This window comes from Mustela lutreola, chromosome 16, assembly GCF_030435805.1.
Source record: "Mustela lutreola isolate mMusLut2 chromosome 16, mMusLut2.pri, whole genome shotgun sequence".
In the NCBI taxonomy this organism is placed as follows: Eukaryota; Metazoa; Chordata; class Mammalia; order Carnivora; family Mustelidae; genus Mustela; species Mustela lutreola.
Genome location: NC_081305.1, coordinates 38000001 through 38017471, shown reverse-complemented (window position 1 = coordinate 38017471; position 17471 = coordinate 38000001). Strand labels below are relative to the sequence as shown.

At 32.8% G+C, this 17471-nt stretch overlaps 1 protein-coding gene across 4 annotated transcripts in view; it reads right to left on the bottom strand.

Annotated features, from left to right (window-relative positions):
* Positions 1-7698: 7698 nt before the first annotated feature.
* URI1 (URI1 prefoldin like chaperone) overlaps positions 7699-17471 on the bottom strand; it is a 94149-nt gene continuing 84376 nt past the window's right edge. For all 4 annotated transcript variants that reach the window (XM_059151435.1, XM_059151434.1, XM_059151433.1 and 1 more), the window contains 5 exons: positions 17109-17277; positions 15363-15708; positions 13358-13500; positions 12358-12607; positions 7699-9444 (listed from right to left, as the gene is read on the bottom strand). In XM_059151435.1, the coding sequence (XP_059007418.1) occupies positions 9262-9444; positions 12358-12607; positions 13358-13500; positions 15363-15708; positions 17109-17277 (1091 nt within the window). In that variant the 3' untranslated portion in view covers positions 7699-9261. The remainder of the gene's footprint in view (positions 9445-12357; positions 12608-13357; positions 13501-15362; positions 15709-17108; positions 17278-17471) is intronic.

Sequence of the window (17471 nt, the reverse complement as noted above, 5' to 3'; positions counted from 1 at the left end):
AGGAGAAAGAAGGAAATAATAAAGACTGAAGTGGAAATCAATAAAACAGAAAAAAAGAGGAAAAAAAATTCATTCAATGAAATACAAAAATGCTTATTTGAAAAGATGGACAAAATTGACAGAGCTTTGACCAGACTGACCAAAAAATAAGAGAGAAGACAAAAATCAGCAAAATTAGAAATGAAAAAAGGGACATGATTACTAATCCTACAGAAAATAAATGGATTATAAGGAACTACTATGAACAACTTTAGGCCAACAAATCAGACAACTTAAATGAAATGGACAAATTCTTAGCCAAAATTACCACAGTGACCTCAAGAAGAAATATAAAATTCAAATAGACTTATAACAAGTTAAGAAACTGAATAGTAACTACAAATATTCCCAAAAAGAAAAGCCTACGCCCAGATGCTTTCACTGGCAAAGTCTATCAAACATTTACAGAAAAAAAAATAATAATACCAATCCCTCATAAACGTACTCAGAGGGGTAAGAAAAACTTCCATCTTGTTCTGAGACTATGTTATCCTGACACAAAAGCCAGATAAAAAACATCACAAGAATAGAGCACTACAGACCAGTATTTCTCATGAATATCCTTCAACATTATCAGCAAACCAAATTCAAAAACACATAAAAAGAACTATACACAACACAGAATTATATAATATACAATAAAGGGATTATATAATAACATCTAGGGGCACCTGGGTGGCTCAGTGTGTTAAGCCTCTGCCTTCAGCTCAGGTTGTGATCTCAGGGTTCTGGGATCTAGCCCTGCACTGGGCTCTCTGCTCAGTGGGGAGCCTGCTCCCCGCCTCCTCTCTCTGCCTTCCTCTCTGCCTACTTGTGATCTCTCTCTGTCAAATAAATAAATAAAATCTTTTTAAAAAATAATAATAACATCTAAAAAGGATTATACAAAGTGGGATTTATCCCAGGAATGCAGGGTTGGCTTAACATCATAAAACCAATTGATATAATGTATTATTAATAAGGAGAAAAATCACAAATTATCTCAATAGATACAGGGGAAAAAAATGAAAAAATCCAGCCCCTCTCATGATAGAAAACCCCAACAAACCAAGAATAAAAGGAAATACCCTCAACCTAATAAAAGGTGTCTATGACAAACCTACAGCAAACATCACACTTAGTGGTAAAAGGTTGAACACCTTCTCCCTAATATCAGAAATAAGGGAGATAAGTCCACTCTTACCACTTCTATTCAATATTGTACTAGAGGTTCTAACCAGTGCAATCAGTTAAGAAAAAGGAAAGGAAGTCTGGTGGGAAAAAAAGAAGTAAAGTTCTCCCTATTCACAAATAACATGATTTTTTACAAAGCAAATCCTAATACATACACACACAAACAAACACACACACAGACACACATACACCCTTGTGACAAAAACTAATAACTGAGTTCAGGAAAGTTGCAGGATATAAAAACAATATACAAAAGTCAACCGCATTTCTATACACCAGAAATGAACAATTTAAAAGTGTCATTAAGGAAACAATTCCACACATTAATACCATCATAAATAATGAAATACTTAGGAATAAATTTAATGAGAATAAGAGTTGTACACTGAAAACTACTTAACATTCCTGAGAGAATTAATGAGGATCCAAATAAATCAAGAAAAGAGTCCATGTTCCTGGATTAAAAAGACTCAATATTAACATGGTAATTCTCCCCATATTCATCTACAGATTTAATATAATCCCAATAAAAATCTCAGCAGGATATTCTACAGTAGTGGGTCAGATGATCCCAAAATTTACACTGAAACGCAAATGACTCAGAATAGCCAAAAACATTTTGAAAAAGAACAATATTGGAGAACTTAACAGTTCCCTATGTGAAAAATTATAAGAAAGCCACAGTAAATAAAGACCATTTGGTACTGACATACGGATAGACAAATACATGAAACATAATTGGGAGTATCCAAAGAAACAGCTTCACGTTTACAATCAACTGATTTTCAAAAAAGAAGCCAAAATAATTCTTTGCAAAAAGGACAATCTTTTCAACAAGTGGTTCCTGGATAACTGGATGGGTGGCCAATTCAATTTAAACCCTTGTCTCACACCACAGACAAAAATTAACTCAAAATGATCATAGCCCTTTCTTTAAGAAATAAACCTGTATTAGAAGGAAAGATAGGAGAAAAATCATTGTGACTCTGGGTTATAGGTATAGTTCTAAGATAAGACACCAAAAAAGAAAGAAAAAGAAAGAAAGAAAGAAAGAAGAAAGAAATGGAAGGAAAAACAGAGGAAAGAAAGAAAAAGGAAAAGGGGGGGGAGAGAAACCCATAAAAGAAAAAAATTATCAGCCAGACTTCTTCAAAACCAAAGACTTCTGTGCTTCAAAAACACCATTAAAAAAAAAAAAAAATCAAAGACAAGCAACAGACTTGAGAAATATCTGCAAATCATATCTGATAGAAGACTTGTATTTAGAATACATAAAGAACTCTTACAACTCAATAATAAGAACCCAATTTAAAAGTGAGCAACAAATTTGAATAGAGACATTTCAAAGAAGATATACACAATGGCTAACAGTACATGAAAGTTTGCAATATCATTAGTCACTACAGAAATGCAAATTTAAAATGAGATAATGCTTTATACGGCTAGTGTGAAAAAGACAATTCAGTGTTACAAGGATATGCAGAAACTGGAAACACACATTGATGGTAAAATTATACAGCCACTTTGGAAAACTGCAGTCTCTTAAAAAACTAAACCTAAAATCATCATTCAATCTAGAAATACCACTCATAGGTACCTAGGACATACATCCACACAAAAACTTGCAATGTGAATGTTGACAGTAACATTATTCACAATACCCAGAAAACAATTCACATGTTCACCCACTAGTGGATGAATCAGCAAAATGTGGTACATCCATACAATGGAATACTATGCAGCGATAAGGAAATACTGATGCATTAATACAACATGGATGAACCTCAAAAACCTGACGCCAACTGAAAGATGCGAAAGACTAAATATTGTGGGATTCCATTTACATTAACTTTCCAGAAAATGGAAATCTACACAGAGAAAGCAAATTAGTAGTTGCCTGAAACTGGAGATCTAAATAGGGACTGACTGTAAATAGGTCCAAGGGATCTTTTTAGCATGGTGGAAATGTTCTAAAACTGGGTGGTAGCGGTAGTAGCACAACTTGAAATTTAAACCACCAAACTGCATACTTTAAAAATGGATGTTACGGTATATAAATTATACCTCAATAAAGCTGTTAGGAAAAAAATGGAACCAAAGTACTACAAATGCTAAAGTGATCATACTGTCTGGGAAGAGCAGAGCTGTAATAAAAGTGCACATTTTTATAGGAAAGTGTCAAAAAATTAAAATATAGCAAGTATGTAATTTCCAAATCAGTAGAGAGAGCAGGAAAACAAAAGCACTTCATCTGAATAGTAGTAAAGAGTGTTGTGGGGAGGTGATAAATAATCAGAGTAAACCGGATGCCCAAAATAGTGGAGTAAGTCCCAATAAGAGTAAACTAAACCTGACAGTTACAAAACATTGTCAGAGTAAGCTAAAAATTGTTTGCAGTATCGGTATACCACCACTATTACGTGCATTTACGTATACACAAAAATATCACACACATACAAAATGGAAATGATTATACTAGAAAATTATTTAACTAGCTATATTAATGTTATATGAAATACTTTAAGGCAAAAAAATTATCATTAAAAAACAAGGAGTGTCACTATGAAGCCACTGGCTTATATACTAAAGATGTACTTCCATGCACATAATGCCTATATTTATATTTAAAAAATGAGTAGTCTCTCAATGAAATACTATTACACTGATTACCTCTCTTCACATCTTTCCTATTCTCAATCTACATTGCTTTCTTTTTATGCATATGGCCAAATACCATACCTGGAACCACCTCATTCCAGCAAATCAAAATGAACTCTCTTAAGGTGTGAAGTTTAAGAAACAGAGCAAGTTTCCAATTTGGGTTTTTAAAAAGCTGACCTCATGATAAGTAAGAATATTCAGATATCCTACTAATCACATTATTTCCTTATGAGATAGGAGCTCTTATTTAGAGAGCAAACAATTTACATGTCAGAGAAGGGTGTTAAAAGAGTGCTGATTGTGGGGCAAAACTGCCTGGCTTTAAACCCCCATTCCAGCATTTTAACAGCAGCTTGACTATAAATGTTGCCTTGTCTCTCTCCTCATCTCTAAAACAGAGGTGATTAAACAAACAAACAAACAAAAAACAGAACCTACCTCAGGGACCTGCTGGGAGCATTACAGACATATAGTCCATATAAAGTATATGGAAAATGCTTGACACATAGAAAGTGCTCAAAATATTATTTAATTCTTTACTATTCATCAGTTAAGGTAACTACAACAACTTCTTCATATCCTAATGATGTTCCTATAAAATGAAATTTAAACAACTGAGAAAGCATTGTAAAATGTAAAAACTTGACAATACTGACCGGTGGATTAAGCATATAAACCATTATCTTCAACTGCAGTTGAAGATTTTATTTAACAGGCGTTCAGTTGAAAGCTTATATGCTACTCAACGAAAGAACACACAAAGCTTAGTATCCTTGAAAAGCTGTTCCTCAGAAGAGAAAAACAAATCAAATACAATGAGAGATCTGTACTTCTGAAATTTGGAAACATTCCAACGAATGGAAACCTCTTATAAATCACATGCATGGCTAATTACCCCAAATAAGTAAAATAAAAATATAGCAAATTTAACATGATCACTGTATGTATTTAATATTCCTTAATGATTCTGAAATGACTTTAGGACACTATGGTGTGTCAAAGTTATTATCAAAGAATCATCAATGAAATGTAGATATGCAAACATGTAATAAAATTATGTCCTTAATAAGAGAACAATAACATTCAAAACAGACCTTATACTATGTTTAAAAGAAATCACAGAGTAATTGTGCCAATGGTCCATGAGTCCTACTTCTAGGAAATCTTCCCTTGGAAGATACACATACACTGAAGTTACTCACTGCATCATTACTTGTGACTGCAAAATACCAAAAACAGTGCCCATACATAGGAAAGTGCAAAATAAGCCATGTAACATCTATACAAGGGAATACAAGATCTCTGTTAAAAAAATAAAAAAATTAAAAAAATTTTTTTAATTAAAAAAAAAAAGGAGGAACATCTCTATAAACTGACATAGTCATTACCAAGGCATACTATTAAAATAGAAAAAGAAAAAAAATTAAAGTGCAATGGAGAAGTTACACCTGTCATGCTCATGCCAGAAAGGAGTAAGAAATGCATATGGATGTATTTGTGTTAAAGAAATTAAAAAAAAAAAAAATGAGATGAGAAAATAGAGACTGGTTATACACAGCAGGTAGGTGGGGACGTGATAGAAAGATGGGAATGGAAATGGGGTACCAGTGAAGAAGGGGGTGTGCCACTTCTCTGAGCTCACCTTTTTGCAGAGCTGTAACTGTCAGAAGCACATTGGTGTTCATACACCCTTCACATACCACCAAATTAAACTGTTAACACCAACAAGGATGTGGAAACCGAAAATAGAACACAAATAATAACAAATGAACCTAACTGTATTACACATGACACAATCACAGTGAAGGGGATGGGAAAGAAAAAAAAGAAAACTAACCTAAGCAACTTTGGCAAAGTTTCCTGACTCATACTTAGCTAAAGAAAAAAGAATAGTGCACTATAGTTCATAAATGTGCTTCTCCTGGCAGTAAGGATTAACACTCTGAAAATACTTTTATGTGTATAGCAGATTTTTTAAAAAGTAGGCAAATACATTGTAGATAATAAGAGCCAGGTAGGTTTCTTACTGTTGCAGAAAGAAGTCACAAACAAGGAAAAACTGGAACAAATCCTGTGGTGTTAGATTAAAATCAGAAGTATCAGTATAAATTTGTATTTTTTTTATATAAAGAGACAAATGTGTAAATGTAAACACATGCACTGGTTAGTATACATAATTTTCTAGCTCTATCTACTGAGGAAGGGCTTCTAGTAACTGGCACTACAATGCCAATACACACACCCACATGAGAAATGTTGGTATTTAAATACCTTTCTCCAACAAAAGGAATAATGGCTCCCCGGAGAAGTGGCTGATGATTTGAAGGCTGGAGCAGGAAAAATTAAGATAAGCCTATAACATTTTGTGGAGTCAAAATATTATCTGTGAGAGAGATCTGTGAAAGAATTCAGGAACCAACTCAAAGAAGTTCCTAATGGTCAAATACGGAACAATTTGAGCAAACAAACCAATGGTAACTGGATCTTAACCCACAAAATAAAATAAATATCCAAGTTCAGACTGATAGAGACAATAAATTTATAAACACCAGGAAGGGGAATGGCACAGCTTCTCATTACAAAAGAATTCTAAGAGAGAAATGTAAAAAAAAAAAAATAATAATAATAATAAAGTACCCAGACACCTTAATGGCTAACAAATCTAATTAATTCTTGATAGGAGCATTGAAAGGGCTTCATAGGAGCCCTTCTACCACATTAGATTACATTAGGGGAAGAAAAGGAGGAAGGGAGGGAGGGAAAGGAGGGGAGGCAATGGGAGGAAGAGACAGAGCAGAGAGGTAGGCAGGTAGGTAGAAAGAGCCAACACAAGAAAGTAACCATTGGGCAAATAATAATTTGCCTAATAACAGTAATAACTGTTGCAAGCAAGATCTGCCAATGAATGCAAAAATTAGTGGGCTTAAATTTGAGGAGGAAAAAAAGCAGAATCTCAAAGTAGCTCCTCAAAAGTATTTATTAACTACAAAGGAAAAGACAGTAACTTTATAGTGGAGAAACCTAGCAGACACCACCTTAACCAAATCACCACGGTTAATACTGAAACTTTGGACCTCTTGAAATGACACACTAGAATGCATCTCTGATATGAACCTCTTGATATGATGCATTTCTATGGTATTCTTGCCAAAAAGGGAAAACCTCATTCTAAAATATGAGTACATCAAACAAACTCAAACTGAGGAGCAACTTACAAAATATCTGACCAGTACTCTTCAACATGTCAGTCATAAAAGAAAACAAATGGAGGAGGAGACTACAGAGATATAATAAATGCAAAATAGATCCTAGAACAGAAAAAATAACACTTAGTGAAAAAGTTGGTGAAATTCAAATAAGATCTGTAGATCAGTTAATAGTACTGCATCAACATAAATTTTCCACTTTTAATCATTGCATTATGGTTATAGAAGATGCTATAATATTAGGGGAAGCTGAATGAAGAGGTATATGGAAACTACTATTTTTGCAATTTTTCTGTAAGTCTAAAATTAGTTCAAAATACAAAAAACTTCTGCTATTCTGTTTTACAATGGTTTAAAAGAGAACACTTACGACCAGCCTCATTTTATTTATCCCACTGAAACATGAATTTAATATGAAAAATAAACCTATAATGCAAAATCACAACTGAAATTTTGTTGTAAAACTGAAGTTATGGAATGGGGCCATACCACTTCATCTGGTCTTCAGCAGAACATAAGAAAATGTTACCAAACACTTATTCCTTGCTTCTACTACTAGCTTATTCTATGAGAGAATGTCTTATTTGCAAGAAGTAACATAAACTACATAACAACAGGCTCAAATTATGAAAAATTATTTAATGACAGTACTCTTGAAATTACATGCCTGTAAAGAATATCACAACAGTCCCACAATAAAGTTTGTTTCTGGGAGAATATCCAGCAGGGCTCACTTGAATAGCAATTGGGAGTCAGAACTCTTCTGTGTGTGTATGATGGTACTCTCAGTTTGGTTTAATTTTTGTGGGGGATGGGCTGAGAGAAAACAGTTTTAACTAAAAATATATGCACAGTTCATTAAACTTTACTAAAGAACAAATCTTCTACATTTTTAGGCTATCTTTCAAAATCAGTCCTTTGTTCTGAATTATCCATTAACTTGTGGAGATTCAGGCTCACCCCCGTATTACTAAAATACATATTCATAAAACTTTTACAGTTGTGCTGTTCTAGTTACAAATAGCTTCTACTTTTCTAGGACATAATTTCACTTTGTTTAAGCAAGAATTCATTAAAGAAGCTATAAATAACCTTTAAATATTTAGCCATGAATAGAGGGTGGACTGGCATTGATGGCTTATTTTAGTACTAATGCAGAATGCTTTTTAAAAGCTACATTTCAGCATGCATCAAGCTAATGATTAACACTTGCAGTGTAATTTTCAATGTTAGAATAAATTTCTCTTTATTTTAAGGATTTTTGCTAACAGTCAATATGTTATTTCAATTATTTACTAGTAGGAAAAGTAGCCTTAAAGAATGAAAATGTTGGAAAATTCAAACATAAAATTTCTTATTTAAAAAATCTGGTAATTTTTCTTAGCATCTTCCTTCTCTCCCAAAATATAATTCCGGTTAAAAGTGAACACACCAAGGGAGAAGAATTGCCTATGGAATTACATGAATTCAAAGAACCCCTGTGTGGTGCAGGTAGCATATATATGAATCAAAGACATTTCTGTATTCAATTCTGAATCATAAAGTTCACATTTTAGAGACCAAGTTTCATAAAATTTTTACTAGAAAAAAAAATGTTTTACAAAATACCATTCTTCCAATCAAACAAACCTTCCCATAGGGTACATGTAGCTTTCGGCCTCAGAGATGATAGAATGACCAACAAAGGGGAGAATTTTTTTTAATAGCCACCTAGCTGCAAAACCTACAGAAGTAGATTTTTTTTAAAGTGCCTTTAAAATGCTAAAGCAAGTAATATAATTGTTGAATCTATCTGAAATTTTAGAAGTTTCCTTAAAATGGTCCATATGGTACGCACAACTTCACAGCTGGTACAAAACTGCCTGTATTTAGTTCAAAACACAAAAACAATGCATATGAACAGTATTCTTTGAAAAATAATTCTAAATACTGCCAGTGCATCATAAGAAAACTTAGACAACAGTATTGACAGTATTCAGAGAATTAACAAAACAAGCTGAATATTAAAGTATTCAAACATTTACTTTGATTTTTAATACCACTGATAACAGTACAGGATCTTGCTGCCAAATGAATTCTGGATGCCTTATTTCAAACTACATGTAACATATTTTGTGAAACAGATTCTAAAGAAATGCAAAACTAGGTTCCCGGATGTAAACTACCATTGCCTAGGCAGGCCCTAGTTTTTCTGCTGCAATCTGGCAGCTTTGAACTTTGAAACCCTCTTTGTAGTTTCTTCTGATACTTCTGACAGAACTTCTTTTCGTTCTGGAATGGTGGGTAGCACAGGATGAACAATGGTTGGGTGTGGTGTTAAGGAGGGTGATAGAAATTCTTTTTCTATTACAGTTCCAGAAAAAGCCTAGAAGACAAAAATCAGATTATGGTAACAAAACATAAGTAAGATGCCCACAAATCATTATCCTGTATTTGCCAATTAGACACTTCTTTTTTGTCGAAAGTAAATTCTTAAGGTTTTTGGATAAATACACAAAATACAAACTGTCCAGAGAAATCAAGTACTATTAAAATGTATCTTAATTACACCACCAACTATAAGTACATTTTTATAGCATACATTTAAGAAAGCAAAATATAAAATAAATGTTTTATCTGGGATTAAACAAAAATGGGTACAAAAAACGTCCTCAACTTTCACACATTCCAATATTATGTCCAGACCATGCTGTGAAAAATAACGTATTAAACTAAAAAATGCTACTAGGGTATCAAACATGAGCTGACGAATAAGCTATCCTATGGAAGCCATGCTGCCAATAGCTTAATTTCAGCAGCAGTGACATTTCTTAGGTGGTGTTCATTTATGCAATTACTTGAGAATTTTATTGAGTCCTACCTCAATTTTATTTAAGAGATCAGCATAAACTGAAAAATCAAGTGCTAATACTAGTGGAGACAAGCACCAGTCTCAAAATTTACCATAATTAATACAATAATGAAAATTAAATGTTCCACAAAAAAAAAAAAAATGATCCTCTAATTTCAACTGGATGTCTGCTGGACTTAATCTGGCCAACTGTGTATTCAACTGAAAAAAATTAATGTGTACAAAACGCTGGAAATATAACCAAAGATATATCTTTATATATATATTTTTTTTTTATATAAAGATCTTTTTATATAAAGGAGCACCTGGGTGGCTTAGTCAGTTAATTGTCTGCCTTCAGCTCAGGACATGATCCCAGGATCAGGCTCCCTGTTCAATGGGGGAGTCTCCTTCTCCTGTCCCTCTGCCCCTCCCTCCCATCTTGTGCTTTCCTGCATGCTCACTTTCTCAAATAAAATTTTTAAAATATATAAATCTAAATGAATGAATAAATAAATAAAGTCTATAAAAACCAAGGAGTTGGTATGGATTTTATTCTTAAAGTTTCTAGTATTTGGATTCCCCCCTTCCATCTTTTAAAACTCATTATACACAAAGTAAAATCTGACAAGTACACTTTCATGTATATTTTGCTTCCCTTTGTCTAACAAGAGTACAAATTTAGTTAAGACAATGTATCACCTGAGTTGTTTAGAAAGCCACACCCCTCCACCTTGCCCTATCAAAGAAACAAAACAAGAATGCCCTTTCCTTCCTGTAATATTTTAGGAACTTCGGTGGAATCCAAACTCTTAAAAGAAACTCAAAATCTACTTTCTCAAGACTCCTCTATTTTATCTTGATGAGCACTGAGCCTTTTGAAAAAAAAAAAAAAAAATTTCAGCATTTAAAGATACCGAAAAGGGTATCTTTCAAAGTACTTACCATATGCATGAACTACTTGTGGATGTTAAAAAAGTGTACAGCATCTAGAATGCTGATAACAGTTCAGTACAAAATGCCAAGCTAATAAGAATGAAATAAAACTAAAGTTCCAGTCTTGAGCTCTAGCATACCATGATACGTTAAGTCCTTATAAAAACCTAATTTTCAAAAATTTTGAAATAGTGAAAGTCTATACCCATTACCTGTTTTTCTAACAATTTGGAAAACTATTAAATGAGATATTTTCCAGGGCAACTGAGATCACTGTACTGGGTGGAGGGGAGGAGAATATTCTGATCATATATACTGTCCCTAAATGCGAATGACTTCCATCTCCATCTCCACTGACATTTAGTACAATTATCACCATTCAGTTACCATTTAGTTGCTGTACTATTTAATACAAGCAACAGTTTTAGATATATATAAACATATAAACATACATATAAACATATATATTTTTAGATGTATCTGATATATACCTAAATGGGTATAACACTTTTATACAGGTGTGAGTGGGAACCTTAGAATTGAAAACTTGAAATACCCACAAAACAAACAAAAAATTAGAAATCATGCCTGGGAATAATGGAAATCATACACATGACTATTTCAAAGATAGGAATTCTTACTTTGGGATCTTCTAATACCCCTCCTCCTCACACACGAAAGTGTATGCAACATGGTAGGTAAGAATATGTATGTGTGCACTCATTCTTCTGAGGGATCTACAGCTTTCATTAAATTGTAAAATGATTCCACACCCCTAAGAATACATATGTCACTGGCACAGGCCAAAACACAGGACTTTAGATAATTATCTGCCACATATATTTTTTCATTAACTCAACTAAAGCATATAAAAGAAGTATAGTCATCTACTTAAGCCATTATAAAATGACTATGGTTTGGTCTAGTGGTAATTTATTTTAAAAAAAGCCGCTAAATGATCTGGCCAAAAATGTAACAATTATGCAAACTGAGATACTTTAAAATTCCTACTTCACAAAAATAAAACTTTAAGATTGGTAATACTTTTCCCTACAAAAATTTTCTTGAATAATGTTACATTTTTAGACCTGCATTTATGTTTGCTAGTGACTATTAATTTTTTACAAATTATTAATTATTGAAAAAGAACAAGCAGAATGAATTAGGTTCCATGACTTTTGAGATTAAATATATGTATAAACTAAAGAAGCTGTAAGATAAACAATGCCATTAACCAGTTGATTAACTTCAATAAATAACTATGTAAGACAAAATAATTTAAAGATTGTAAGATTAATAATTTATAAATCATACCCGAGACACAACACCTATAATTTTCAAAAATTTTTTAAAAAGCAGAGGCGTATCTTTTTAATTCCAAAAATGATCTACGTGAAATTGGGAAAATGAATGATAGGCCCTTCTGATATGGAGATACCACCACCTTTTTAGTCTTACAAAAACTCATGAAAGATACCATCTGAAATCAAAGAATCAGAGACACACACACACCTCAGGTGTTCCTGATAAGGGCAAAAGTTTCTTGTGATGGTTTTCTTCTTGTTCCTCTTCCAAAATACTCTCACTAGTGTCACTACAAGTGGCCTCTTCACAACTAATACTCCTCAGAACTCCTCGTCTGTCATCGAAGTCAGCAGCACTGCTTTCACTGGTATCACTGCAAACACTGTTCTCTCTGCTGCGAGACTTCAGGATGGACTTACGAGGGACATATTCCCCGTTCACAACATCAACGAAGACCCTACAATATCCAAAATAGATACATCCACTTTAGGTAATTCATACGCAGAGGATAAATTTATAATGATATTAAAAAAATCTTTTCTAGAAATTAATCTACAAGGTTACATGTAAAATTTGCAGAATCAAAATAATTTTGTTTCAAATAATGTGTTTAATATTCTTAAAAACATGATTTTTTTGGCCTAATAAAACAGAGCACTTTGTTTATAAGCATGTTCTCAATGACACCTAATTTGCCACATTTCCACATATACTCTAGGCCTACTTAGAAGACAATTAAGCAATTTTACAAGCCTAAGTCATGAAAACAGGTATTTTCAAATGGTAACTTTTTCAACAACACAACAAAAAACTGGAACAGCAAAACTTAACTCCCACTTTGTGAAAAGATAAACCACCTGCCAAGCACCTTCACTGCTGTGGCAGGAAAGTGAGGCTCCAGCCCACTGGAAACACAAAGTTGTAACTAAAGTACACAACATTTTTTGACTGGATCGACTGGGAACGTTTTAAAAGCACTGGCAAAGAAGGGGAAAACTGAGAGATCGTGCAATTTTCCAACTGCTTTCGGTAGCTCAGCAGCCAGCTCCTGTGACAGCGTCTGAAATACTAAGCCAACTCTATCCGAATACCTCGCTTTTCAGTGATAGCCTTCTGCGTTACCGACAACCTTTTTCCTATACATGTTGAGTTACGAAGAGGCGGACGGGAACAGCAGATTGTTCTACTGCCTGCGAATACCACTCACCTATAAATGTCAGCAGGAGTCCTGATAGTAGGCAGCTCTTGGGCAGAATGACCACTGCCAGAGCTGTTCTTTCGTTTACGTTTGGCTTCTTCTTTCTTTTCACTGAATTTTAAAGTGGTATTTTTTCCAGTATTTATTCGGACCTAAAAATTTCACAACATAAAATAACAACCCTTTTGAGAAAGTAAATCAAAGTCAAAACTTAAACAAATAAACCCTATAAGAAGAGAAACAGTTTAAATTTTTTGACACGGAAATGATGTGCATTATTAGGATTAAAAAGTCCTTACCCTTAACATACTTTTACTACATTAAATTATGTCTTCTTTAATGACCAATTCTAATCTTCAGGGACTTTATTATTGTATTGAAAGCAAATTACATTTAAACTAAATGATTGATTTATTATAAGCTTTCATATCACCCCATTACTTTGACATAAAATTTTGGCTTAAATCATGCATTTCAAAACAAAGAACACAATTAACCAAAGAAATATTTGGGAAGAATATAAAATTTAAGTCATAAAAGCAGTATTAAATAATATTTAACTTCAGAATTTTTATAATACCTCTAGTTTTTAGAAACTGGACTAAAAAATAAAATAAAATAAAAAATCCTGTAAGATTATCATGTTATTCTTCTATTCCTACTCAGCATTTTACTGCACTTTCCACATGAAGGACTTCTCTCTCTCATAACATTCCTAAAAATATTATTACTTCTTCCTATTTTATTGACACGCAAATAAGAAAAAGTTTAAAGCCTGAAATAAGAATCATAAAATAAACTTCTTTTTCTGGTTATTAGGTCAATTTTTTCCAAAGAATTCACAAGATGTTCCCTTTAGTCTGAAGTATTAAAATATTTAAAAAATAATAATAACTTATTTCACTTCATATTAGAGCAGGGATAACTTAAGGGACCTAAGAAATATCAAATATGTTTTAAACATGTTTCATTACATAATAATCACGGATACTTAAGACTGATACCATAGACCCTTAACTCTGCTCTAGGCAATCCCTGCAGAGGTACCTTGTAGTACAAAGAGCCCTACACTGACACAAAGGGCTTTCTGTTTCATTACTAGCCAGCTCTACGGACTTCTAGGCCTTAAGTTTCCTTGAGAAAGATGAATGAGAAAAATGAATTCCTAGTTGCTCCTTGGAGCAGCGTTGTAGAACGAGAGAATGGGTTTAAGGTAGTCTATCCTTCCTCCAATCAGAACTAACCTGTTTTGATCTATTTTAAATACTGGGATTCTATAATAAGTACGAAGGGAATAAAAAGTCTTTGATACTAAAAAAATGCTTAAAAACCCTGTATTAGAAGATCTCTATAGTAACCCCCAGCTCTAAAATGCCAAAATTCTAAAGTTATGATTAGTCACAGATGTTTATATTTACTTTATCAGAAAAAGAACTACTTTTTACTTCCTCCTAAATTTTTCAACTTTGCTCATGGCAGTCCTATTCATGTTGTGCCCACACAGAAAATAACAACCTGGCATCATTAGGAATATAACTAAAGCAGTCACTTTAACATCCCAAGTACATTAAAACACCCACAATATAATTAAATCTAGAATTCGTAAGAAAATTCTCACCTGGCAATTCAAAGACCTGTGCCCCAGGGCTAATAATGCATTATATGTTTATAAAAAAATTTTTAAATTAATAAAAAAAATAAAACCTCTGAATGAAGGACAGGTGAAATTACAGTAGTTGCTGCTCAAATCTGATTCCTTCCTAGACCCCAAACAATTGGAATTCTATTGTGGCTTCAGATAACAATGGACCAAAAACCAACTACGGAGACTTTGGACTCCACACATCCTCCTTTTTCTTTTTAGAAAAACTGGCCAGAGAAAGACGCAAAAGATGGTCTTCTTGTTTGGCACTATCAACAATATTAATCACTGCTGACACTGTTCTTTTAAAGAAAATTACAGATGATACTGAATATTTAAAATATATACAGAATTAATAAAATGTATACAAACCCTCTTAGGTTCGACAGTATGAGAAAAATATATTGTTGGTATAGAATGATCTCCAACCCCTAGAGCATCCTGGTCATTTTCATTATCGCCACCACCACCACCATCACCACCACCATTATCATCATCATCATCTTCATTACTGTGGTAAGAATTTGAACCGTTCACTGGATGAATGCCATTCATTTGACCACTGAACAGTTCTGAATGTGTAACATCCTTATAGCAGCTGCTTGAAGTAACAGAGTCTGTCACTTGATGCATCACATGCGCATTTATATTCTGATCTTCCTTTTCTTCTTCAGAAGATGTCGTATCCTCTCCATTTGCAATCACAGTACCAGGCTTACTAGTAAAGAAATAGAAAATTAACAAGATCAAACAAACACATCAAAATTCTCCATATTCTCCATATTAAAATTCTCATTTCATTTCAATGGGTAAAAATTAAGATTGAATAAGATATATATTTAAATAGAATTCTAAGTCTACAAAAATGTTTTGAAATAAATTAACAAAAAAACCCTACACTATTCTGTATGTAGTAGTTACTCAAACACTTAGTAGAATACAGATGAATTTTTTAATCTTTGCAAGAGGACATGGCCACACACAATACAATATAAATAATACAATCAAGAGATTTGTAAGAAATTCACAGAGAATATGTTTCTCTATTTAAAGACGAGAAATTAAAGCCCAGAAAATTAACACATTCTTATTTTCTACTTCTATATTTGGAATATTTTACAAGCATGTATTACTGTAATTTTAAAAAATGAAGGATTTGTATGTATACACATGAATATAATTATACTTATACAAACACATGTACATTTTTCATGCTTCATTTCTACAAAGGATTTGAAAACCTTACAAAAATAACAAAACCAAAAATGCAATAGAATTGAAATAACATCATGCAAAAATAGAAGGAGAATCGTGACCAAGAAAATAACAAGATTCAAGACTGATCTAAAAAAATGAAATTGTATCAGTTAATCAAAAGACCTAAGAATTTATAGGTGAAATGGTAGAAAAAATATATATACTTTGTGCTTCATGTCCTATTTTTCACAGAAATTAATTACTGCATATGGTACATCATTTAAGCCAAATAATATAGAACTTCTGTAGTCACAGATTTCATTGAGCATTCTGACAATTCCAAGTGAGTGCTAATGTATATATTTCAAATAGGATTTTGGAAAAGTTTTCCATATATATAACTATCTGACCAGATTACAGATTGTCTGCTCAATAAACAGAAAAGTTTGCAAAGGAAAGCAAGGATAAATATTTTACAGCAACGAATCCAGAGCAGCTTTTCTTTTTCACAAGTCACTCAAATATATAGCATTATCCTGACTATAGTATAAAAATACTTCATGTAAAATGTAATATATAAAACATCCATAATTATTTTAAGTCAACTATCAGATATATCTTAGGACTTCATTATGTAATATATGGCTGAAATCTTATAATTAAAAAAAATAGGAATAGTGATTTTAAGTATTTCTGTACACACATATATATGCATGGGCTTGACACAAATGCACAGCCCTAAAAGAAAATATTCTAAAGAATATTTATTTTAGAGTGGTAGGATTATTGATACTTTAATATATTATACTTTTCTATATTTTCTTCAATGAGCATGTATTGTTTTATTAATGAGGAAAGAGATTAACAAGGAACTGTATTTAGAAATAAATTCTCTTGGAAAGATGATTTGTCATTAGGTACCTATCAAGTTCACCCAGTAATTCTTCTTGTCTCTCTAGTTCTTCAAGTCGAGCCCACAGTTCCTTATCAGCAAGCAAATTCTTAGATTTTACATCATTTGCAAAATCTGCTTCAAAAATCTCTGAAGTTTTTGGTTTGGAGTGAGGTTTATGAGCAATTCGGTGTTTTGCTATTTAAAAAAAAAAAAAGGAAAGACATGGCTGTTAATAGCTAACTTTGAAAAGGCACAAATGTAGACTTAGTAATAAGACTTTCTTTTGAGGAGAGGGGATGTTGACACAGGGAGGCATGGTTTTAAAGGTAAGCAAAGATAACTCCAAGGATGTATATATCTCACATCTTGCTACTCAAAGTGTGGTCCAA